This window comes from Podarcis melisellensis (genome assembly GCF_964234715.1).
Source record: "Podarcis melisellensis genome assembly, chromosome: 5".
In the NCBI taxonomy this organism is placed as follows: Eukaryota; Metazoa; Chordata; class Lepidosauria; order Squamata; family Lacertidae; genus Podarcis; species Podarcis melisellensis.
In genome coordinates this window covers 49,752,276-49,778,256 of record NC_138537.1, presented here as the reverse complement: position 1 = coordinate 49,778,256, position 25,981 = coordinate 49,752,276, and the positions used below count along the sequence as shown (strand labels likewise).

At 44.0% G+C, this 25,981-nt stretch overlaps 1 protein-coding gene and 1 long non-coding RNA gene across 3 annotated transcripts in view; both read right to left on the bottom strand.

Annotated features, from left to right (window-relative positions):
• LOC309370435 overlaps positions 1 to 25,981 on the bottom strand; it is a 69,459-nt gene that overhangs the window by 5,573 nt on the left and 37,905 nt on the right. The window contains exon 3 of one of the 2 annotated variants that reach the window (XR_014168563.1): positions 19,336 to 19,469. The exons of the other annotated variant lie outside the window; for it this stretch is intronic. This is a non-coding gene — a long non-coding RNA (uncharacterized lncRNA). Of the gene's footprint in view, positions 1 to 19,335; positions 19,470 to 25,981 lie in introns of those variants that run through there. 2 annotated transcript variants of the gene reach the window in all.
• Positions 11,706 to 14,852, bottom strand: ADRB1 (adrenoceptor beta 1). The gene has a single exon (XM_081912198.1). It carries the CDS (start codon positions 14,683 to 14,685, stop codon positions 13,399 to 13,401), a length of 1,287 nt encoding a protein of 428 aa, XP_081768324.1. The 5' UTR covers positions 14,686 to 14,852; the 3' UTR covers positions 11,706 to 13,398.

Below are 25,981 nucleotides of genomic sequence, written 5' to 3'. Positions count from 1 at the left end.
AAAATTGTAAAATGAGGAAAGGTTGACACCTTTTCGTCAGCACCACTGTTCCAATCACAAACAGAGCCTTGCAGGACTGCTGCTTCTATGAACAGAAACACACACACACACACACACACAGTGAGAAAGATCCCACATAACATCTGTTTCAGCCCTTAGTGACATTTCATAGATTGGAAGACCAGTTAGGCGGAGGGCAGTCTCATCTCCAGGCTGATAAACAGGTCATTTGTAGTTCTTCTGATGTTGCTCTTTGTTCGCTTGGAGGGATATCCTCCAGCTTTGGCAGTTGCTGTGATCAAAGTCGTGCTCTTTCTCTTTCTCCTTTTCAGTTCAATCTCTCTGGCTTTGTTGGGCACCAAGGGGTTATTGAATTAGGTAACCGACTCTGCTGCTGCTACTGTGGCTGTTTCTTTTGGAGGGATAGGCAGAGGTCATCTGTTTTAACAAAACCATATTGATTTCTTGTGTAAGGCAATCATAACAATCCTGCCGTTAGGTCTTAAAAGAGCCACATGATTATTTACACAAAGGCAAGTGTGCTTACTTCCTCCTTAGCCCTTTAAGATTTGGCAGCTTCTGAATGCAAAGCAGTGAGGCATGCTAACAGTCATTCTATTGGGAGAAAGTGCCTAACACCATTTGAGCAGATCACATTACTATATTTTTTTGACACACTCAAAGAGAGGCGTTTACTAACCTATGGCTTTTTCAGAGTGAAACTGAAATAATTCTGTGTGTGTGTGTGTGTGTGTGGTGGGACTGTGTGAATGAATTTCATATCATTTCACTTGCTGATGTGGCTATGGCAGAACTATTTTTAGCTGTCTAATCCTTCCAGCAGAACATGTCTTCTCCTTTCTGATTAGTACAAAGCTGGCTGCTAGTCAAACGACAATTACATCCCAACCCATCACCTACCACAGGCCAACAAACAAGAAGCCAAGTTATTTTAACAGTTTCATCCCAGCTCACCTTTTTAATGATTTTGAACTGAACCACAGCAGTGCCCTGAACCTCTTAGAGATGACCAAGTTATGACGAAGTCATCTACAGTCATTCAGGCACTGATCTGGCAAAGGTAGCACCTTCTCCATGAGAAGACAATGGTGGGATATCTTTTAACCTGCTTAAATTTAAAGATTTTTACACATGAACAATGAGTGGTAAAGGGTGGATGAGTCTTTGAGATTCAAGAAACAAATAAGAGGGTAATTGTTGAAATTAGAAACAAATTCCTTTCACATTGTATTTGCAAATCTGTGCTGATAAAAGTGTGCTTATTTAGTGCCATTTGGAGGATCTGGTGAAATATTAGAGCCAAATTAAGCCTCCATCAAGATTGTGCAATAAAAACTCAGCAAAGGATTTGTTTGTGTCTGTGTAGCTAGCTCAGGGCTCCTATCCATGCAATTTGATATATTACTAGAGAGAGAAAGGAAGTCAACACATTCTACCAGATAGGAAATTACAATAAATTAGGAAAGGGTGCAGAACAAAGCCACATTGCACACTAGCTCCTTAGAAGTTATTAATAAAAACTGAGCTTCTAATTAGGCAGAGAGAGAGAGAGAGAGAGAGAGAGAGAGAGAGAGAGAGAATATGAAGAATTTGGCCTTTGAATCTTAAAACACTGCTGTTCCCGATGAAAGAGAGAGCTAGCAACAAAAATAGCACATGCTACTGGAAACAAACGGTTGACTGGATTGCATGTCCTGGACAACACAAAGACCAGGTTGCCAGCATTTTCAGATCTATGTGTGTGGCTTGGCTAGTTGAAGTTACCGCTCACTGATGACTTTTCCAGGTACTGCCCCCGCACAGTTTATGAATGGCAGCCCACATAGGGGCACATTTTCCATTCATCTCAGAGGTCTCTGGTCCTGACATGCTCTGGAAACAAGCCACTCTATGCTACCATCTGGAGCAAAGCAATTCGATATTTTCAAAGCTTCTTATCTAAACAGAAGTGAATTAGCATGGCTAAAACTCCAGAAATTATAATTCTGAATGGCATAGTTGACATGTGAGAATTATATTTCATTCCTTAGAATGCTTTATATTTCTCATGTGGCTTTGAGTAAGTTAATTAACTTAACCCATGACTTGGCTTTGTCCTTCTGTAAAATGGAAATAGTCAATAGCTACCTCTGTTATGACAATCCAATCCACTGTTATGAAAATCCATTCCACTAATAACTAATGAATGCTTCTATAAATAAGCTCTATGGAAGTACCTAACTAGATCACCTCACTGGAGAACAACTGCATGGACTGACTTCCAGTGGCTACTGAAATTCAAGCCAATATTATGACATCAAAATCCTAACTTTGGATACCTTAATTTATTGTGGGCATGGATTATCTGTGAGAAGAATATTTTCCAGTGATAAATCTTGCATCAATGCAATCATTTGGACTAGAACAGTAACTGTCAAACTTTATGAACCAGGGACCTTCCATTAATTGTAAACTCCAAATGGAAAAATGGGACCAAATTTTATAAAATCAAATATGTTTACCTTTCTCTTTTCCCCCTCTGTCCTATGGTGTCTACTAGTTTTTCTCTTCTCATCTTAAAAAACAAGCCCTAATCCAGGAGTAACTAATGTTGGTATCCTCTATGTGTTATTGCAGTACTGTACAACTCTCATAATCCTTGAACGCTAGCCATGCTGGGGGCGGGGGCACTGCATCCCCCTCATGCACCAAACATATGAAACAAGAGAAAAGGGTGGTGGGGTGATCAGATGGCAACCTTTTTATGAGTCTCTGTCCACCAGTTAAATCAATGCATTAGATGATATCCTTCCAGTATACAACAGTTCATAAACTTCAAGCAGGGCATGTCTCATAAATATACTCTGAATATATTTTAAATCAGGGGTAGGCAACCTAAGGTCCAGGGGCCAGATACAGCCCAATTGCCTTCTCAATCCCGCAGACAGTCCAGGAATCAGCGTGATTTTACATGAGTAGAATGTGTCCTTTTATTTAAAATGCATCTCTGGGTTATTTGTGGGGCATAGGAATTCATTCATTTCCCCAAAAAAATATAGTCCGGCCCACCACATGGTCTGAGGGACGGTGGACCGGCCCACAGCTAAAAAAGGTTGCTGACCCATTTTAAATGTTTGAAATATAGGATCTTGAGAGGAAGGTTTGAAGGAACTGGACATTGTTCTCACCGAAAAGGGAGAGCACATAATAACAGTGCTTGAATAGATCCCAAACTGCTATAAATAGGACAACCAATGAGAGTAAGCCAAGAGATAATGAGTTCAAACAGGAGGGCGGCGGAATAGTCTGAGCATCGGGAGGTGATTTCTAACACTAAACATAGTTGAATAGTTGAATAAACTCATAGTACACAGTGAATCTTGAATATCTGACATTTTTTCAAAAAAGATTTGATAAATATCTATTAAAGATCCTTTGGGTATTACTTTGGAGGAGAATGGACGGGATGACCTATTAAGGTCAACATGTCTGTGCTGCTGTGATCATAAGCTGTGATTTATTTCTTTGTTCCTTTGCTCCTTTGGTTACCCAAACTGCTCAGCACAAGTGTGTGTGATATTTGTGATCTTTTGACTACAGCTCCCATTCTTAATCCACGTCTGGTTTGCTTCAAATAAATATCCATCATGGATGTTTGGACTCGCTGCCTTGCAATATTTCAGTTGTCCTGTAACTCTTCCCTTTGCATGCTCTTTCGGTCCTTAAGAACACACTGTACTGGGAGAATAATCCAGAGTAAAGCGCTCGCCAGTACTCTTCCCATTGTTTTCCTGGGCACATGGAGACCACATGTCTGTTGGAATCTATATGTTTGCTTTTTCTAATACTATGTTAAATGAAAACTGTATCAGCAGCACACATCGCACAGTGTATGACTTTTATTAAATAACTGTTGTTAAAAACGTCACCCCCTCTTCTGACTTACCCAAGCACTTCTCAGAACAGGAGCAAGGGGCTAATACATAAGTAGAATATTAGTATTAGTATTAGTATCTATTACTATGTTATACTAGTAATACATATCAATATGTATTATTCTGAGTATACATGCATAGAGAAGGGCTGCAAACCATCTTAAGTGCAAAAGTGCCAGTTTAATCAGTTTGTGGATTGCATGATAGAGGCAACATAGCTGGGTCCAAGTGCAGTACTAGAGCTTTGACTTTAGTAGTGCTGCTATCCTATAGTAAACTATCCTTGCACCATTTGCGTTGAAGTACCATCATCAAGGGACACGGGTGGTGCTGTGGTGTAAACCACAGAGCCTAGGGCTTGCCGATCAGAAGGTCAGAGGTTCGAATCCCTGCGACGGGGTGAGCTCCCGTTGTTCGGTCCCTGCTCCTGCCCACCTAGCAGTTTAAAAGCACGTCAAAGTACAAGTAGATAAATAGGTACCGCTCCAGCGGGAAGGTAAATGGCGTTTCCGTGCATTGATCTGGTTTGCCAGAAGCAGCTTAGTCATGCTGGCCACATGACCTGGAAGCTGTACGCCGGCTCCCTCGGCCAATAAAGCAAGATGAGCGCCGCAACCCCAGAGTCGTCCGCGACTGGACCTAATGGTCAGGGGTCCCTTTACCATGCCATCATCAAAACAAAGATATTAGGGGTGGCTTTCAACTAAATAAATGCACAACTGGAATGACATCTGCTTGTGCACATCCCCAAATCTGCTTAGGAGGGAATCCCCAGGACAGATGTGGAGAAGTCAAGAGGGCAAAAAAGTCCCATTGTGCTGTCGGAACTTTTCAGGACAGATCCTAGTAAGAATTTAGCATCTTATGTTAGCACCTTCCATGTGAACTGCAGAATAATCATTCAAAGCCTTCCCGTCAATAAACACTTTGTCCTTTCTACTCCCCTAGTTAGCATATGGTATGCCTTGGCTATAGGGACACAGGTGGCGCTGTGGGTTAAAGCCTCAGCGCCTAGGACTTGCAGATCGAAAGGTCGGCGGTTCGAATCCCTGCGGCGGGGTGCGCTCCCGCTGCTCGGTCCCAGCGCCTGCCAACCTAGCAGTTCGAAAGCACCTCCGGGTGCAAGTAGATAAATAGGGACCGCTTACCAGCGGGAAGGTAAACGGCGTTTCCGTGTGCAGCTCTGGCTCGCCAGAGCAGCGATGTCACGCTGGCCACGTGACCCGGAAGTGTCTTTGGACAGCGCTGGCCCCTGGCCTCTTAAGTGAGATGGGCGCACAACCCCAGAGTCTGTCAAGACTGGCCCCTACGGGCAGGGGTACCTTTACCTTTACCTTATGCCTTGGCTATAGATATGTTTCGGGTTCAAGGTGACATTGTAGGATGTTGCTTCGCCCATTCTCAATCGCAGAATAGTGCTGTACTTCATCTGGCAATGGTTACATGATGATGATGAGTATTTATATAGGCTTGAATCCTGAGTTGTCCATTTATGACTAGAATAGCTCCTTCCGTTCACAGAAGGGGCTCCAGTCGGGAGGGGGTCCACTGACATAGGTAGAGGAAGGTGACCTTTGCCAACTCTTTAGTCCCCCTGCAGCCTCCTGTGTCACCTTCTACATTGTTCTGGAGGTCTCCCAACCAGGAGGGAGAACTCTGTTTAAAATAAGTTTATACATGGAAATAGGCAATTCTGACCTAATTCAGCCCTGTCTGCATTGGACTGCCTCTCACATTGTGTGCTTATCTCCAAACTGCTTGTGTGTTCCTTTTTCTTTTTGTAAGAAAAGCCCAACCATATGGAAAAATTATACACCAAAAATATGTGTATTAAGCATATAGAAGGGTCAAGCCCTATGTGGGACTATATTTAAGAATTTAAAGAGAGTCCTGCTGGATCAGGCCCATAACCCACATAGCTGAGCATCCTGTTTCACAGTGGCCAACCAGATGCCTATGGGAAGCCCAAAGCAGGACACATAATTTTATAAATATTCATACCTATGCAAGCATGTTTTGTTGTATGTGTGTGCTTTTGCACTGGTTACTTTAGGATACGTGGAATGTACCGTATATGCATGTAATATTTGCACATAATAATATATGCAATATGTGAGAATTCCTCATATTTTTAGCAGATCCAAAAAAGAAAAGAAAAATAAGCTTCTTTTTGAGATGAAGGAAAGAGATGGGAATTTGAAAAAATAAATAAAAGTCCATGTGGATAAACTTGCCATTGAGATTTTCAGAAAATTCCATCCTTACCCCCAACCCTCCAGACCAGGATTTCAGGATAAAAGGTGATCAGATACAGGACTTTCCAATGATGCTGGGAAATTGGTATCAATGTGGTAAACAAACATTTGGTATTTATTATATAAAGCAATTTGAAGCCAGGCTGGGGCCATATGTTTATAGAAGCAGATTTCCATGCGGGTATTCCTTGCTGGACCGGAAGCTGTGCACACAAACAGGTGCCATGGGTACAATTCTCCAGTCTGATAATCAGAGAAGCACCAATTGGCTGCTCAGTGGGTAGAAGCCAGAATGATTATTTCCCACTGCTCTCCATAGCTTGCCAAACAGCTGCTCAGTGAAACTGCTACTTCGCAAACAGTTCTATGCAGGCACCTAAGTAGACCAGTGGCATCATATTCTTCATTGCTGCATCTTTTATTTGATCAGTGGGTTATTCAAGTTTTGATTGGCTAAAAAAAATGGTCCCCTCAATTAATAGGGTAGCATTTTTCATTTTAAACTGAAATGTAAGTAAGTAGGTACAAATCTATGGGTGGCAGCCACCTTCTTAGAGGAAATTTTTCCTCCCTTTATTTTATGTGAAGGAGACCACTTGCAAGATGCAGCTTCCTGCGGTACATGAGCATCACCCGAAAATAAAGAAAGGATGCCTTTTCCCTACTTCTGGATTCTTGTTTTCATAGTTTTTGTAAACTCTGAGTGTAATTGTATACACACGAACCTGAAATCAGCGAGGTTTACTTTTGAGTAGGCACCCATAAGTTGATGCTGTTTACTGATTAGTCAAAACAATTAACAGCCTAAATTGTTTGACTGACAGCCATAACGTTTCTTTACTTAGTAATCTGAGTGCTAAATTCTACCTCCACGGAATCTAGATCTACTCCAGAGAATTGTAAACACCCCAGTATTTAAACAATTCTCCATCACACTGTAAGACAGCAAGACGCATATTTTTATTTTGGTGACAACTGACCTAGCTTCACCTTGGAGGCTGTTTCCTATGGGGATCTTGATCTGCTACTGGTAGGGGGAGAAATATTAACTGCAGACAAATAAATCAGGAGGAGAATGCAAACTGTCACCCTAATTTCAAAGAAATGCTGCAAGACCTTCATACTTTCTGATGCAATTTATAACATGGTCCTGCATGGAAATTAGTTTTCTATTGTTTTATGCTCCACGCCCCCACCCAGATAATGTTTGATATCAGAGCTATGAAATCAGGGTTGGAGCTGTACTGCTAGATGGATTTTGAAAACTTGTTCCCTGTCAGGACTATGGTTCTGATTAAGCATCACATCTAGGGTGCTTTCAAAAAGAGAAGACCACAAAGAGATTCACAAAGAATTTGGACCAGTTGGAGAGAACATGACGCTCAACTATTTCAACCCTCAATAGGAACCCCCAACCCCTGGTCAATATGCAGCATTTCCATTAAGAAGCTGAGAATTGGCTAACAGCCAATCCATGTATAAAAGGTCACTATTAGAATGGAGATGGGAAGTTGCTTATTTGAAAACACTCCCATACCCCACTAACCCTGCATGCAGAAAGCTCTTTCATCAAGGAGAAGATTAGGCTATAAACCATCTCCCTGACGTGGATGAAGGTCTGTAACATAATTTTCATGCAGAAATCCTCAGGTTCAATCCCTGGTATCTTTAGGTAGGGCTGATTAAAAACTTTGCCTGAAAGACTGGAGAGTTGCCGCTAGTCCGAGTAGACAAGAAGAAGTTAGACGGCATAAGGCAATTCTCTATGTTCCTACTCCCTATACAGAGAAGTTTTGGTGTGCATGTGTGCTTTCCAAGAGACTACATGCGCATCCTGTGTTGGTACCAGAGGGATGTACCTTGCTCCCTCCCCACACATCTGAATTTGCTCTTAAGGAAGGTGCGATTATACAGTGTGGAGCAGTGACATAAAGGAACAAAAATAAGCAAGGAACCCTATACGAGGCGGAATGACTGTAGGAGAGGAACTATTTTGGCATTAAGTACAGTAATTGAGTCGGCACGGGAAAGAGAGCAAGCTTGTGTGCAAGGTGAAACACTTCTCACTGTTGCTCATGTGCAGATACATTATCTCAGGAAATTAATTTACCCTGCCCACAAAACTGTTTGTGGATCTTTCTGCAGCAGAAAAAGTACAAAAGGTTTTGATTCAGAGAAGTGTAAAGTTACTTCCTTTTAAAATCCTGGAATTGTAGAGTTGGTAGGGACCGCAAGCGTCATCTAGTCCAACCCCCTGCAAGGCAGGAATATTTTGCCCAACATGAGGTTAAAACCCACAATCAGCTTCCTACTTCTGGTGATCTCTCCCCCTTGCATCCACTGAAAAGCCACATCCCATGTGACGTGTGATGCTGCCACAGGGTCACAAACCGGATGAGCACATGTGCAGCCACATCAGCATCTTTGAATCAACGCTTCAGCAGAAGATGCGGCCATCAAGAGATGAATATGAAAAGTTCTGTTACGGTAAGTTCTACCTCATAAACTACCTACACCTCTCTCAGCGGCTTTGCTGACTATCTATATACCAATCTACCTACCTATGCTGTTCTCAAAGCATTTAGTCTGATTAAATACTCATACTCAGTATGAGTATTAGACATACTCAGAAATGAGACAAAAGCACTCTTCGCAACTCAAACACTCTACTTTTTTAAAATTCTATCACATATTCTGTAGGCAGTTATATTTTTAATTTATGCATCAAAGTCTGTTTTATATGCACAGTGCTTCTTGCCATGAATAAAAGCATGTGTGACAACAGGGTAATTTCACTTATCTCAGATTACGATCGACAGATATCATGGCAGCCAAAAGCACCCTCACATCTGCTTTTAGCTGGTGCGGTATCCATAGATACCAAGGTCAATCTTTTGCACACGCACCTGTAAGAGTAGCGGGGAGCATCACAGATTCAAAAAAAACCCCCTTTGGTGCATATCATGAACATGTGATTCCAACCTGACAAGACAAACTCCAGGACTAAACTTTGGTACACATGAAGCTCTGTTCATGGCATTGTGTCAGGAGGGCCAGCTCACACTGAACACTGAAGCACACTATCCGAAGCAACTAATGATCATGGTATTATAACACTGGACCGTGCGGATTGGTGTGCCAGCCCTAAATCTGTCAAAATGAATCTTGATGACTCCACTTAACGATATATTGCTGCATCACCACTGACAAATATTTTGGGGCTTTACTGCTATCAATAAAATCCACTCAGCTCCCAAAGCCTACTTTTCCTGTATGGTAACATTCCATTATTAAATGGGGGTGGAGTGGTGGTGGGAAGTGGGAGGGATACACTGCTATAACTGAAAAGAAGCCGTACCCATGCCAAAAAGCAGGGCCCATAATATATTGTTGGCCCACATATCCAATGCTACTTAATGCTAAGTACAGTATGTTCCTATTAAAAAGGAATAACTGATGCAGGTAGGGCTCCTAAGAGCAAGAGCGGGACAATGCAATAAATAGAAAACAGAATCAATTGTAAGAAATGGTCAGCACGCTCTATGTCCCTCATGGCCATTAGACTAACAACACAATACTGTGTGCGTTGACTCAGAACTAAGAACCATTAACTTCAGTGGGACTTGTGCTTTGGGAAGCAAGCTTTGATTAGCTGTACTTAGTTCCCACTGAAATCAATTGGTCAAGTCATGACTAAGTTACCCTACTGATTTCAATGGGATCTAAGGGACACGGGTGGTGCTGTGGGTTAAACCACAGAGCCTAGGACTTGGCGATCAGAAGGTCGGCGGTTCGAATCCCTGCGACGGGGTGAGCTCCCGTTGCTTGGTCCCTGCTCCTGCCAACCTACCAGTTTGAAAGCATGCCAGTGCAAGTAGATAAATAGGTACCGCTCTGGCGGGAAGGTAAACGGCATTTCCGTGCGCTGCTCTGGTTCACCAGAAGCGGCTGAGTCATGCTGGCCACATGACCGAGAAACTGTACGCTGGCTCCCTCGGCCAGTAAAGCGAGATGAGCGCCGCAACCCCAGAGTCGGCCACGACTGGACCTAATAGTCAGGGGTCCCTTTACCTTGACCTTTAAGCTAGCTTAGTCCAGACCTAAGCCAACATTTTCCTCTAATAAAAGCAGGTTCTCTCTTTAGTAATCTTTTGAATGAAATACTCTGCACAAAATGCTTTTTTAAAAAATCTGCAGCTTTGTATCCATAAGGTTTATATCTCTCCCAACCTGCACTTTGACAGAGAATTCCATCCAAAACCAAATGCAGAGAGCAATTAGTTAAAAGGAGCAACCATTTCCTTTATTTCAACAGGATTGCTTCATCGCCTTGAACTCCGCATTGATCATCAATATCCCAAACCTAATTAGTTCAGATCATGGGTATAAGATTGCCTCAAGTAGGGTTGATCAACAGGGTTAATACTGGATTTTGTCTGGTGGAGGTTTTTCTGTGCCCTTAACGGCAGTGTGGCTAGCACATATTGAGCTTGCAGGATTTTCTGCCTATTGTGCACAGGAGCCCGACTATAAAAAGGTAGCAACTCTAACTGCTAACATCCCACAAGCTGGGAACTGAATTGACCAAGACTGTCGAATTTCCCAAGAGCAAAGCATATAAAACAATTCAAAATGATCATCAAACACAGCAACAACAATCCCGTTAACGACTTCAGCATTCACTGCATAGATGAATGTAGTTTCAAGTTCTGATAAATTTCCTTTTCCTGATTGCTTTGTATCATCAAGAGATCACAGTAAGCAACACTATCTAATTATCACCAGCTTCTCCATTTAAGAAATGACAATGCTGACAAGGTTCCCGCAGGAACACATTAAGAATCTACCTACCAGCTAGCGTGGAGTGGTCCATGTAAGTAATCAGAGCGTAGTAAACGGCCTGAAGATTAACACTCGTGTGTTTTTTTAATGGTGTTCTCTCATACATGACTTAAACATCACCAAAGATAATTGAAGTTAAGTGGATAGAAGAGACTAGCCTTTAATTCTCAGAATCTCTCATCTCAGTAGCCTGAGTAACCTGGTGACTTCAATGAAATTAATCATGTGTAAGAGATTTATGGCTTCTGCATCCCAGCGAACAGTTGGTTTTTCCTTCCTAATTTTCAGTTCTCAAATGAGCCCAGACACAGCCCTGTCACTTTCAATATTAGGTCTCCAGCCACCTGGCCTGGCATTCTTATTATCAGAGCAGATTCAAACAGATGATAAGATCCATCTATCAAAGGAAAGTAGCCAATGTATTTATAGCCAGCCAGGAAACAACTTGCCTTTGGCTCTGGAATTTCAGGGCAAGTCAGCAGCCTTCAGTCTAGCAGGAACGTTACCTTATTTGGTACAGCAAGCACATTTTTTAAAAAAATGATTGTTGTGTCAGGAAAAGCCATTAAGTTGAACAGTATTGGTAATGCAATCCATATTTTCAGCAAAACAGACTCTGCTTTTTTCATCAGAACTGGTTATAGTTTCTGTACCTACAGAGACACACCGTAAATAGGTTTGCTTGTGCTGCAGTGGCATTTATTGCACATAGACCGATGACTTATACAGTAGTAAACTGCACCAGAGTATATAAATACATTATAAAATGCATACACACTCACACATGCACAAACACACACACACACACACACACAAAAATGGGAAATGACAATGAAGTGTTGAAGTCTCAACAGGTTCACATGGGCTCTTGGAAATAAAAAATATAACTTATAAAATCTCTTAGAACAGATTCTTTTATAGTATGAATACACTTACAGTACCTCCATTAAATAATATAAAACAATTTTTTTTAATAAAATGACAACGTATCAGACAACAACAAATATCAGGATGGGATTTGATGCTTTTAAAAAACAACAACACCCTTCTTTGTTTTCCAGTGGATCTCGTGTGTGTGTGTGTGTGCGCGCGCGCGCCCATGCGTATGTGTGTGTGTGTAAGAGACAGAGAGCATGCATCAAACTACAATTGCTAACACTGTGCAAAAGAAAAACCTCTCTCATTCTTTTCAAATGTGCAGTAACATTTCTGGTTCCCCCAGCCAATTCCCCCCCCTTTAAATTTTCAATGTGAACAAATTGTCTACAGAGGATCAATGCTCCTGCCCCTCTCTCTATATATAAAAAACAAAGACAAAACCCTAACTAATGATACATAAATAAGCTGTTTAATATAAACACATTTGTTTTCTGTACAATATGCACAGCTTGAGGTAGACGTTTTATAGCCTGATTGCTGTTGTCTCATAGGACAAGAAAATTGCACACACACACCCCAGAAAGTCAATGGGATGAAAAAATCAAAAACAGGAGAGATTTGTTCAGAACACAAACATGACAGTGAACAATATTACTGATGTATCTTTACCTTCTAGATGTTTAAGAAGAGTGTGGCCACTAAGTTATTAAGGCTACAAGCTAACACACACTTACTTGCAAGTAAGTTCCATCAAACTCATAGGATCAGACTGCATGGTAAAACTCGCAGGAATAGTTTTTCAATGGCTTATTAAAGAGACTTTTAGCACGGTTTGCAAAGGTGCCGAGTGCCTGAAATTTGCACTGGGTGACCAGCACTTCTTTTTTAAAAATAAATAAATAACCAGGCTACTTTTTCTGCTACTGAATGCCTGGGATTAGTACAAACAACGAAAAAAATACTCTATGTAGCTCTGCGGTCAAGCCAACAAGGGCTTGATCCTGTTTCCCTCAATATCAGGAGAAGAATCCCCTGCCCTTTTCAACGCCTGTCAGTCTAAGTGCCTGCCACGACTTCAGCTCTTCCTGAAACACTTCTTGTGCAAAGTCCTCCCAACTTATTTCTGCCCTCTTCCTGGCTCACCAACACCCCCTCCATGCAAATATTATTATCCTTAATAATAATAATCCAAATATCTTGGGGAAATGGGCCGTTTATCTCTTTTGTTCAATGGTCAGTTGCTCTCTGTTTGCTTCGGTTTCTGATGAGTCAGAAGTGGTCCGATGCATACACGTTCACCTGCTTTTCACCCTAAGTAAATAAAATCTCCCCCCCCCCCCCGCAAGTGAGACAGCTCAGTCTGGTGTTTGTATATTAGCCAGTCCCCTGGTGGGGGTGTTTTCTTCCCTTGCCTGTTTCTTTGGTTCCCCTTCTTGAACTGAGGTGCCCACCTAATCCACGGCTTTGATGCTCCCCACCATCTGCCCTTATACCTTGGATTCTGAATAGGAGGTTTTACTGTTCCTGTCCTCTAAGCTGGAGTCACTTCCATCCTGCGTCCCACCATTGTAAGCAGACCAGGTCCCTCCCAGAGTGCATGGAGGGCTGTTACCCAGAGTACTGATGAAGCCCCCAGGGTAACGAGAGAGCTCCGTAGTGGTAGCATGCAGCCTTCGGTCGGCTTTCCTAGGGCAGCACAGCAGCCTCTTGAAGGCTTTGCGGAAATCGGGGCTCCTGCAATAGATGATGGGATTGAAGGCAGAGTTGGCATAGCCCAGCCAGTTGAAGAAGACAAAGAGCTGGTCAGGTACGAGGCCTCTGTTGAAAACTTTGACCACGTTGACCAAGAAGAAAGGTAACCAGCAGAGAGTAAAGACTCCCATGATGATGCCCAAAGTCTTGAGGGCCTTCTGTTCCCTTACAGCCAAAATGCGGGAGGTTTTCCTTCTATTGGCTTGACCATTGCCCAAAATCGGCAGGTCCTGGTGGACTGGCTGATGTTGCTGCTGGTGATTGTTGTAGAACCTGCCCTCGCACTTGTCGATTTTCTTCATCTGCTCTTTCGCTTCTCTGTAGACCCTCAGGTAGACAAAAATCATAACAAAGAGGGGGATGTAGAAGGAGATGACGGAGGAGGCGATGGCATAGGCCCTGTTGGTGACGAAGTCGCAGCAGCTGGGGTTTTCGTAGCACTCCATAGCATCATGGCCCGTGTCTCTCCACCAATGCATCATAATGGGCAAGAAGGACACCAACGCGGAAATTGCCCAAACGACGCAGACAATGATCTTGGCCCGTCTCTTCGTCATGAGGCTCTGGTAGTGGAAGGGCGAGATAATGGCCAGGTAGCGGTCAATGGCGATGACGCACAGGGTCTCAATGCTGGCCGTCACACACAGGACGTCCACCGAAGTCCAGCACTCGCACAAGAAGGAGCCCCACAGCCACGAGTCGCGCACCACCAGCGTGGCCCCAAAGGGCACCACCACGGAGCCCATGACCAAGTCAGCGCAAGCCAGGGAGGTGATGAAGACATTGGTGAGGGTCTGCAGCCGCTGCGTCCGCCCGATGGCTGCGATCACCAGCCCATTGCCCACCACGATGAACGCCACCATCAAGGACATCAGCAGGCTCATGCCCACCACCCACTGCTGGGACAGCTCCTGGGGGGCCAGCTGCCTGCTGTCGCCAGAGGCGTCGCTCCCGTTGCTGTCGCTGGAGGCGTTGGACCTGTTGTGAGCGCTGTTCTCCAGGAAGCCCCATCCATCGCCCATGGCTGTCCAAGTGAGGCTCACGTCAGGGCAGCCCGGCCGGAGGCATGAAGGCGAAAAGAGGACCTGCCCTCTCGCAAGCGCCCGAGGAACGGCGGCGGCGATCGACTTCCCGCAGCTGCTGCAAGCGCCGCCACTTGCTCGGGGGCTTTCAGCATGTTTGGGAGCGATCCTCCGGCGGCCCGCGCCCGCGACGCCTCCCCACAGCCTCGACGTCAGGCGCCGGGCAGCCAATGGCGAGCCGAGGAGCCCGCGGCCGCTCCTCCGGAGATCAGAAGAGGAGCGCGACAGAGCGCGAGAGGGCCAGAGCCGCCCCGGGTCCTGGCGGAGGGGAAGCCGCGGGCTGGGCTGGGGGTCAGGCGCCGCGCGCCCAGCCGCACCCCCTGCCGAGCTGGTGGGGATTCCCCTCGCCAGGGAAGGCGCCGGAGCCCGCAGAGAACACTTTCCTTCCCTCTTGGCGAAGGCGCCCACGAAGCTGCGGCTCGAAGGGACGAGCGAGGTCTCGGGGCTGCGGGAGGCGCTTCTCCAGCCGCTGCCGGCCAAGTGTCCTTGCGGCGCCCTTTCCTCCTCCTCGCCGCTCCTCCACCGCGGGGCGGACGACCCTCCCTGGCCAGAGCGAGCAAGGGAGGCTGAAGGAAGCCTCGGAGCAGAGCGCCGGCGCCGCAAAGAGCAGCCCTGGCCCCTTGCCACTGTCCCGGCTGCGTCTCTCCGAGGAAACACCCCCCCAACCGCTCGCGGGGGTCCCTCCTGAGCGCGGCCAGCGGCTGCTCCCGCTCCGCGCAATGGGCTTGGCGCCCCCTCTCGCCCGGCTGTGGGGCGGCGGCATGAGGGGAAGTGGGCTCAAGTCTGCGCTGGAATTGAGGGCGAGGCCACCTTGCACTTCATTCACAGAGTGGGCCAACCTGCTATTTCCTCGGGTTCTCAGTATTTAACCTGCTATTTTTATTAAGTTATCAACTCCCCCCCCCCCACTTCGATTTACAGAAAACCACAGAAATATTTGGAAAGTTAACTCATTTAAAAAAAAAAAAAGTATAGACACACATATACAGAAACACTCACCTAAAATAAACCACACCAGGCTCTGGAACCCCTCAGTTTTGGGGTTTGTGGCTTGGCCTGGTTGCTTCACACTGCATGACAGGCTGTGAGGACCTACAGTTTTGTGCAGTGTGTTGGTTGCCTCATACGGTGTTCTTTTTTTTCTAAAAAAAATGTTTAGGGGCACTCATTTTGACTCAAGAAAATTGGGAAAGAAAAATACAGTAAATAGACAAAAGATTCACAAAATGTTTAGGAGTATGCGTGCCCCTGTGTCACCCCAGAAAAAGCACTGGCCTCATATATTTGTCAGGGAGCCTACCTGCAAGAGCAGTCTTCTCCAACCTGGTGCTCTCCAGTTTGTGTTAAGTCTACAGGTCCCATCATCTCAAGTCAGGGCAGATAGGAGTTGTAGTGCAACAACACAGAGCGCGCCGGCAGTGAGTGGTGGAAGCAGTTAATGCTTCTCATCTTTCCTCCCTCTCTGCTACCTAAGGACCAGTTCTCTAATGCAGAAGGAGCAGGAAACCCCAGCTGCTTCTTGCAGCCTCTGCTGCTTGCTTTCCCATCCGAGCATCCCTTCCACTGCAGCTCCATCTGCAAGAAGCAGTGTCATCCAGATGGAGATGGTGAACGATCATATGGAAGCAGCAGCTGCTCCTCATCACCATCACTTGCTAGCTGATCCACTAAAGGACCACCCAGTGTGGGAGGGCAGGCTAGAATATACAGAGGTGACTGCTCTTTTGAACCTCCACTTGGTTTTCACGGGGATGAGTGTTGCTGTGTCAGCACAAGAAGTGGGGCCAACCTCTCAAAGGCTCCTGCCTCTGGTAGTTCTGGCTGTTGCTCTAACCAGGCATGGCCAAACTTGGCCCTCCAGCTGTTTGGGGACTACAGTTCCCATCATCCCTGACCACTGGTCCTGTTAGCTAGGGATGATGGGAGTTGTAGTCCCAAAAATAGCTGGAGGGCCAAGTTTGGCCATGCCTGCGTCTAAGCAGCGGCTTGTAGCAAGCCTATTCATTCTTATGGCACTGCATTCTCTAGGGATGCTCGGTGATGCCATCTTCCTGCCATAGGGGGCAGCTGTGTGTTGGGGGCATGAGCAAAGGGAGGATTGTGGGCTCACCCCTAATTTACAGGGGAGTAACTCCTATGGGACGTAGGTGGCACTGTGGGTTAAACCACAGAGCCTAGGGCTTGCTGATCAGAAGGTCGGTGGTTCGAATCACTGTGACGGGGTGAGCTCCCATTGCTCGGTCCCTGCTCCTGCCAACCTAGCAGTTCAAAAGCATGTCAAAGTGCAAGTAGATAAATAGGTACCACTCCGGCGGGAAGGTAAACGGCGTTTCCGTGCACTGCTCTGGTTTGCCAGAAGCGGCTTAGTCATGCTGGCCACATGACCCGGAAGCTGTACGCCGGCTCCCTTGGCCAATAAAGCGAGAAGAGCACTGCAACCCCAGAGTCAGTCACGACTGGACTTAATGGTCAGGGGTCCCTTTACCTTTACTAACTCCTATTAATATAAGAAGAGCCCTGCGGGATCCAACCAAAGGCCATCATGACCATGAGCCATAGAACCATAGAATTGTAGAGTTGGAAGGGACCCCCTGAGTCACTCTCTGCAATGCAGGAATCACAGCTAAAGAAGTCCTGGCAGATGGCTATCCAAACTCTTTAAAAACCTCAAATGAAGGAGAGGTAGCCCATTCTGAGGTAGCCCATTTCGCTATTCAACAGCTCTTACCATCAGAAAGTTCTTCCTAATGTGTAGTTGGAGCCTCCTTTCTTGTAAATTAATCCACTGTTTCAGGTCCTACCCTACCAGCGGGGGGGGGGGGGGGCTTGTGACAGCCCTTCAGAAATTTGATGATGACTCTTGTATCACCTCTTTGTCTTCTCCATGCCAAACGTTTTTTTGTTACCCATTCCTCACCTTATTTTTGAATAAACATGCATATGATCAAGCTACCCGATGTATATGAGAAAATCAGTTGTGGGCATAACTGTAGCGTGCATGTGTGCTTTGAGAGAAAGATGTTTCTGTATGTTTTTGTGTCTTTGCAGTTTTGTTTGCTTGCAAGTTTCTTGCGATGATGTGTTGCAAGGAAGTGGAAGGTTAGTCTTTCTGAGCTTCTTGAATTCTGTGCCAGCCATTGTTACTTCTTATGTCAGTTCAGTGGTTACATAAATGGGTGAATGACATAACTTGCAGATAGTGTTACTCTATGTAAATATGGCAAGTGAAAGAGTGGATCTGTATAGGCAGAATTATGAGCTAATGGTATGTTTAATCAGATCAGGGGGACTGCAAAGCAAGGGATGGCATTAAGAAAAAGAAAGAAAGAAAGAAAGAAAGAAAGAAAGAAAGAAAGAAAGAAAGAAAGAAAGAAAGAAAGAAGAAATTACATTTAATTGCTGCTTTTATTTACTTCAAACTCAACTGTGTCAATTGCATGAATCAGAGGAATAACATCCGCATTGTATTTCCCCCTTCTCCGCATGCAACCAGACTAACAGAAATATGGTGGTACTCTATTCTATATGCTTAACATAAAGAGGGCAGTTTGTGCTATTGTTTTATTTTATTTTTACAGCTATGGGGCTATTCAAAAGTTTAAAGGTGCCATATAAAGTTTGCTTTCGAAGCTTCAAGAGTTTTCATGTCCTCTGTTATCTTCTAACCCTAGACATGGTCAAGGCAAATAGAACTGGGTGGATGCTGTAATACTGTAATAGATTTCAAGCACTAGCTGGAAGTTGGATTAGCTAAGACTGATCCTGTAACCTCGTGCCTGCAGTTCTACTTCCTAGCATCATAAAGTGAACCCATACTGGTTCATATGGACAGGGACGTGGGTGGCACTGTGGTCTAAACCACTGAACCTCTTGGGCTTGCCGATTGGAAGGTCGGCAGTTTGAATTCCCGTGACAGGGTGAGCCCCCGTTGCTCTGTCCCAGCTCCTGCCAACCTAGCAGTTTGAAAGCACACCAGTGGAAGTAGATGAATAGGTACTGTGGCAGGAAGTTAAACGGTATTTACGTGTGCTCTGGCTTCCATCACAGTGTTCCGTTGCACCAGTAACAGTTTAGTCATGCTGACCACACGACCTGGAAAGCTTTCTGTGGACAAACGCTGGCTCCCTCAGCCTGAAATAGAGATGAGTGCCACAGCCCCATGGTCGCCTTTGACTGGACTTAACCATCCAGGGGTCCTTTACTTTACCTTTACAGTAAAGGTAAAGGTACCCCTGCCCGTACGGGTCAGTCATGTCCGACTCTAGGGTTGTGCGCCCATCTCACTTAAGAGGCCGAGGGCCAGCGCTGTCCGGAGACACTTCCGGGTCACGTGGCCAGCGTGATGAAGCTGCTCTGGCAAGCCAGCACCAGCGCAGCACATGGAAACGCCGTTTACCTTCCCGCTATAACGCAGAACCTATTTATCTACTTGCACTTAGGGGTGCTTTCGAACTGCTAGGTGGGCAGGAGCTGGGACCGAAAGACAGGAGCTCACCCCGCCGTGGGGATTTGAACCGCCAAGCATGCGATCGGCAAGCCCTAGGCGCTGAGGTTTTACCCACAGCGCCACCCGCGTCCCGGTACTTAGAGTACTTATGAATAAAAAGTGATGGCACCAGGTGAATGCAGATGACTGTGAAGGATAATGGCAGTAGCTCCAACATTCCAGTTCCTGGTGGCCCAGTCCCATGCTGTGCACACAATGGTGGTGGTGGGAGAGGAATCTGAAAGGAGAAAATGTGCTGAATGCACATGGTCCTGTCTCCGTTGAGGTGCAACCCTGATAATGCACTGCTGCAGCTCACAGTGACATCTTATCTGTGTTCACCAGAATAGCTTATTTTAAAATTGTATTTGTTTGAATAGTAGTATATAAATAGGTATATTGCATTAAAAATAATACACTTCATGGCTGATAAGGCACTTGGGTTTCCTTGACTCATAACACTAGCTTTCAGATCACCGTAATGACAAATTAGGCAATTAATATGATACAGCACATATTTGTCATACGCACATCATACAATATTTGGGTAACAGCTTAGACAGGACTCTGATCTTCTTCCAAGTTAACTCCCAGAAGCCTCTAAAAACTGCAATACTAGCAGCCATGGAGTATAAGACCCCTGGAGTATAAAAGATCCTCAATGTGTACTACACTGTTTTTGCGGAACATTAATTCAACATTCAGCAAAAGCATCAAAAGAAAGAATTGGTGACTATTTCATCTCTATGGTAGAAAATGGTCCCATTGCCCAGGAGTGGTATAGAATGTTGCAAATTAGTAGTGTATTATTTCTCTATTTATACTCACTGTTTGTTTAACCCTGGCTAAAGGCCAGCGACCTCTTGCTGCTTGGCAGTCTTTGTCTCCCACAGAGCCCATGAACTTTGACTCCCTGTTCCACCTACCCGCTTGAGATTCTCAGCGGCAAACCTCACAGTGTACAGAAGAGAGCGAAGGAGAATGACGTACTCTGCACCTTTACGGAAGCAGTTGGCATTTATGTTAGGCTTTCTCAAATATAAAGCCTGCACTGATGATTTGTTCGGGAACAGCTTTCCGTATCACTCTTTCTCAATCACCAATATTCTAAATGAACTGTAAAAGTGGCATGCAACTAAACAGTTACATGAGCACAATAACTTTTAGCTGCACAATGTAACTTCCTTACGCTCTCCTCTCTCTGTGTGCCCCCGATCGGCTGCAGAGGGTTGGGGGAAGCCCTGGAGCAGATTTAGAGAGTGCTCAAGCTGTAGAAAGGTGAGCAAACCACATGGCACAACTACAAGTCACTGTTTCGTTGGATCCTGCTAGTCACTGCTAGTCTATTTTGTTGGATCCCACCCTATGTCTCCAGTGCTTTGTTCTCCAAAGGAAAATGACTCTGCTGAAGCCATCTTGGATACAAAACGATAATGCTATCCAGCAGCTAATCAGGAGGCAGCAGGAACTGAGAAATTGTTGTTCCCACATGCAGAAAGAAGACTCAAGACATGTCCATTTGTCAAATAATTAACTGTGGGCAGGAGAATCAATGATTGCAAATGAGGGTAGCCACATCTCACCCACTGGGCATGTCAGCCAGTGCATTATTTGCTCCCCAGGCAAGGACTGGGAGAAGTATATCCTGCCTTGCTAAGTGGGCCTTGCAGAAGATAAGCCCATCCTGTATACAGTACCTGAGCCCAATTAGGGTGCCATCAAAATGCATTTTGCTATTTAAAATAGACCACTGCATTTATTTGTTTTTAAAAAGCTAAGCCAACTTGGCCAGGGAAACACCCTGTGCTCTAGTGGGGAGGGGGATCGAGGAGTGGGGGATATTATGTTTGATGACAAAACTGATACTTTGTTTTGATGGATTTTTAATCACAGTGAATTTGGGTATTGCAATCATAGTGATTCTGGAGAAGGATGTTGAAGTACGGTAAATAAAAGTACTTGTTTTTCCTATGGCTATTGTGAGTTTTTGCCTAGTGGCTTTCAGAAAAACCCTGGACTTTTGGTATCCTTGCCAATTGCCTTCTCTATCTATCTATCATCTATCTATCTGACTGACATAATTTGGGGCTGTGACTTCAGAGACAAAGGTGATCAAGGACTCTGCCTTTAGGGGCTCTTTGCAATATATTTCAATGGAGACATTTTACACAATCATCCATTGCTTAAAGACCAAGTGATGAACATTAGTATGTGAAGTGACCCTTTGAAAACCATCTTAGACCTGTGTCATTTCTGCTAGGAGAAGTTGGCACTATATCCTTCCATCTGACTCCAACAGAAAATATACCTACTACAGGAAGGACAATATTTGTGCCTTTGTGAGTAAAGCAGAACTTCCTCTTGAGAACATTAAAATGTTCTCTTAAGAAGTTCTAATTGCTGATTAAAACAGAGTCCTGTGGCACCTTCAGGACTAACAAATTCATTGCGGCATCGGCTTTCATGACTTCATTTCATCAGATGACTCCAGTCTACAAAAGGTTATGCCATAATAAATGTAGGGTGTCTCAAGACTCTTTGTTTTTGCTGCAACAAATTAACACAGCTACCCCTATAGAAATTATGTATAGGAAGTTCATAATGTTTGTCTTTTATGTAGTGTACAGGTTTTGGGGGCCATAAGTTACTCCGTGTGTTGTAATCTCCAGATAAGTAGCCATGCTAGTCTTTTGCAGAAAAACAAAACAAAACCAACCAAAACAAAAACAGCAAAAGGACTTGCAGCACCTTAAAGACTAAAACAAATTAATCAAGTTATAAACTTTAATAGATGCACCTAGTGAAGTGAACTGTAGTCCACAAAAGCTTACACGATAATAAATGTGTCAGTCTTTAAGGTGCTACAAGACTTTTTGTTCCATATGTAACCTTTAAATAAACAACTTATAGACCCTCTACTTTGGGGCGAATAAGGCAAACAAACATCGCTAATTTCATCAACCATAATTACTTGCTTGTTAGATCCATCTGGAAACCTTTTGTCATCTCAGCTAGACATCAAATGTGCAACATTAACCTGTCACATTGCATAATAAAGAGAAAAACAGATACCACCTTTCGCAAGTGAGGAAGAAAATCATAGTGCTTTGAAGTCATGTCATGAGAGATGTTTCCTTCTGTTAAGGGTGTGAGAAGGAACACAGAGAATTAATCCATCTAGTGTGAATTATACTAGGCAAAAAAAAGCAGTAGGAGCATGAGCATTAAAATAAAGGACCACTTTGTTCTCACAGTGGCACTGATATTAATTGATCTAAAATGAAGTTGTTGGGCAGTTCAAACAAGGAGTTTTATCACCATGAGAATACATGATTAGGCTTGTCACTCAATGGTTTATTTCACCGAAACTTCTGTTTGTGGAATTTGTCTTTGTGCAAAGTACTTTGTGCAAAGTACATTGTTTACAAAGTGCAGAGGGGAAGTGGGTAGGAATATGAAGTGGCAGAGCAAATTCAGGAAGTGGTGGCATGTGAAAGGGGTTTATATAACCATGTGGTGAAACAACAGGCAAGGGGGTCATGAGAAAAGGGGTCCCTGTGCCAGGCATGCTCAGACGCCACGTTGAGGGTGGACCACACCCCTGCTGGCAATGTGTTTGGTGGCTGTTGCGATTGGCTCAATGTAAATGCCAAGGTGGAAGTCCTCCATGCAAAGAGGAACCAAGATAAATCATGATTCCCACTGCCAAATGTATGGTAGGCGAGACTAGTCAATACAACTCCATGGTTGCCTCACATCTGCTTTCTCTGTGTGTGTGTGTGTGGGGGGAGTTGTGTGAAACCCCATTTGAGTCCAGTACTAGTCCTATTAAGAGTTAGTCCCACTGAAGTTAATATACAAAACTAATGTTGGTCCATTCATTTCAACCGGTCTCCTGTTAGCAGAACTTGGTTTGATACAACCCATTCTTCTTACTAAGAGCTCATTGATTGTGTCTATATGCCCAGGTGTCTAAAAATGAGACTTAACTGGGCCTGTTTCAAGTATCAGACGGAGCATTAATGTATAAAATGGGAGATGATGGGGCATAAAACTCTTATAGTCATACCTTCTGACTTGGAATAACTTAATCCCTGGTGTGTATGGTGGGCTTGTTGTGGTTAGTCAGTGGTGAGAAAAAAGCACTCTGCTCATGCTCAGAGGTGTTGTGTTAAAATTCCTCAAGGCTCAGAACTGGCACTGAAAATAAACCCTGCTTCTGCTTCTGCTTCTGCTTCTTCTTAATTGAATTTATATACTGCCCTATACCCGGAGGTTTCAGGGTGGTTCACAGAACTTGTTCAAATTAAGCCTTGAGACAAATGCTGAATTCTGTAATCGGAGTAGCAGAAGCAAAAGAAAGTAACTCTGAAGATACTTTCCGTTTACTAGTGAGTAACCAGACACCAGAGGTGGGGAACCTGAGGGCTCTCTGAATGCTGAACCCACATTGTTATCAGTCCCAGTCAGCATTGTCAGGGATGAGGAAGTTGGAGTCCAGCAACATCTGGGGGTCTGCTAAACTGGCCATGTGTCCCATAGCCAGGAGGGGACACTCTCCTCATTTTGAGGAGTCCTTTATATAACAGGCTGTCTAGTCTTTGGTCTGACATGCTGCTCTTGGACTAGGTAGGTCTAGGTTCAGTCCCTTTCCTCCTCCTCAGTTAAGCCACTAGCTCTCAATCTAACCTCCTCACAGAGTTGCTGTAAGGGAAACCTCGTACATCCCAATCTAAGCTTCTTCAAGGAAGGGTTGGATTAAAATGTGATAAACAAATTAAAAGTTGGTTTAAGAATTCAGAGATAGTTCTGAATGAGAAGACAGTGTGTTACTGGCAGGCCCCCTTTGTAACTCACCCATTTTAGAACCACTAGTCTGTTCCTTATAAGCCTGCTTTAAATCTCCTCAAAATGATGACAATCTACAAGTGGATGCTGAAATTCCGAAGAGCAGAGAGAAAAAGAGAGAGAGAGAAAGAGAGAGAGAGAGAGAGAACGAGAACACAGGAGGAAACTGAGAGATTTATCACAATTGACTAACAAACTCCCAAACTTAGGGAAAGTGAAATACTCTAGCTTGAGAGAGAAACGTCCTCTACAGTGACTGATTAACTTATCAAAATTTCACTTGTTTGTCTAAAGCTGAAACCACCTCAGTAACGGAAAGAAAGCTTGAAGAGTAGGAGAGGAATAATTGTTACTCAAATTAAGGCAGCTGCTCCGATAAGCCTTTGTTTTTCCGGAGCTTTAAAAAGTCTCCTTTTCCATGTCCATGTTTTGTGTCTTTTCATAGTATTATGACCTTCAGCCACAAATCTGTCACGAGGCCACTTGGCGTAAACCAATCAGAAATGGCATCAATCCTGCTCAGTCTGTTTATGTATTTATAACCATAATAGTGTCATTCAGAGTATTGCAAAGTTCATGTTGGCAATGCGAATGACAACAATAGTGATCCGATCCCTCACTTTGCATATTAGACCCATGATCATTCAAGGATCACACACCATTTGAGGTATGGAAGCATCCATTTTCTTTGATGGGACACATTTTCTTTTTAAGAGTTCCTTTACTAGAACCACAGTTTAGAAAAAGAAAAGGAAGAAGTAGGAGGGTGGTAGGACTCAGTGGTAGGGCATATGAAAAAGGTTCTGGGTTCCATCCCTGGTGCAGGAAGGACTAGGAAAGACTTCTGTCTGAAAACCTGGTGAGCCAAGGGCTTGAGTTAGATGGGCAAGTGTTCTAACTGGGAATAACAGCTTACTCTTTAAGTTGCTGCTATTTGTTATAATTAAAATAGAGAGCTGAGGTCTATTTCAGCAACACTGTTTCAGTTAACATTTAACTGGACCTCAGCCTTTCAAAAGACCAAAGCAAAAGTGAGTACAAAATGCAAAGAAACCCCCAAGAGTGTTTAATTGACAGTAGATTGTGAAAGGTGTAGAATAATGATACAAACTGAATACAGTGGAACCTCAGGTTGCGAACGTGATCCGTGTGGGAGACAGTTTACTCTGGATTGTATTCCCCTTTGTTCAATGGAACTTCCTTCCAGCCCATGCAGTGCTTGTCTGAGGTCCAGGATGGGAGTTTTGCTAGAATAAACTTATAAACTCAAGCAAGACTTAGTCCTCCAAGGCCCAGGTCATCCTTCAAAATCCATCCTTCTTCAAATTTGGTAAAGTACCCAAAAAATGCATATATTGGTGAAAATAACATGCAGAAATATATTATTTTAGGGTGAATCATATTGCAAAAATGTGTATTTTTAAGTACATTTTTTTCTAGTTGTAGAAGGGAAGGGACCTTTTTTTTAAAAAAATGAAAGGCATTAGTGACTTCTAATATAACACCCTCATTATTTAGGATGCAAAAGATCTCTAAGTGGTTCCTTAAAGGCAATCTAAAATATTCATTAAAAATAATAAAATAAACCTGAAAATAAATATTAAAATAAAATCAGTAACTTTAAAACAATTATATTTAGTAAAATGGCATGGGAGGTAAGAAAGCAGGAGTGAATCTCTACACTGGAGACTTCAAATAAATATAATTGTTGTTTCTGAATTTCCCCCCCAGGTGTTTTACAAAAAGTAATTGGCACAGAAATAAAATTCACCTTTGTAATTGGCAAACATCGGAGGACAAGGCAATCGTGATCAGGTTTTTGTTTCATACACACAGATTTCAGCAGTTCATGGCATGAATCTCATATTCCAGAGATTACTATGGCTCACTCTAGAAATTTCA

Excerpts from the sequence above, each read along its gene's own strand:
- ADRB1 (XM_081912198.1), bottom strand. The coding sequence starts at position 14,685 with ATGGGCGATGGATGGGGCTTCCTGGAGAACAGCGCTCACAACAGGTCC.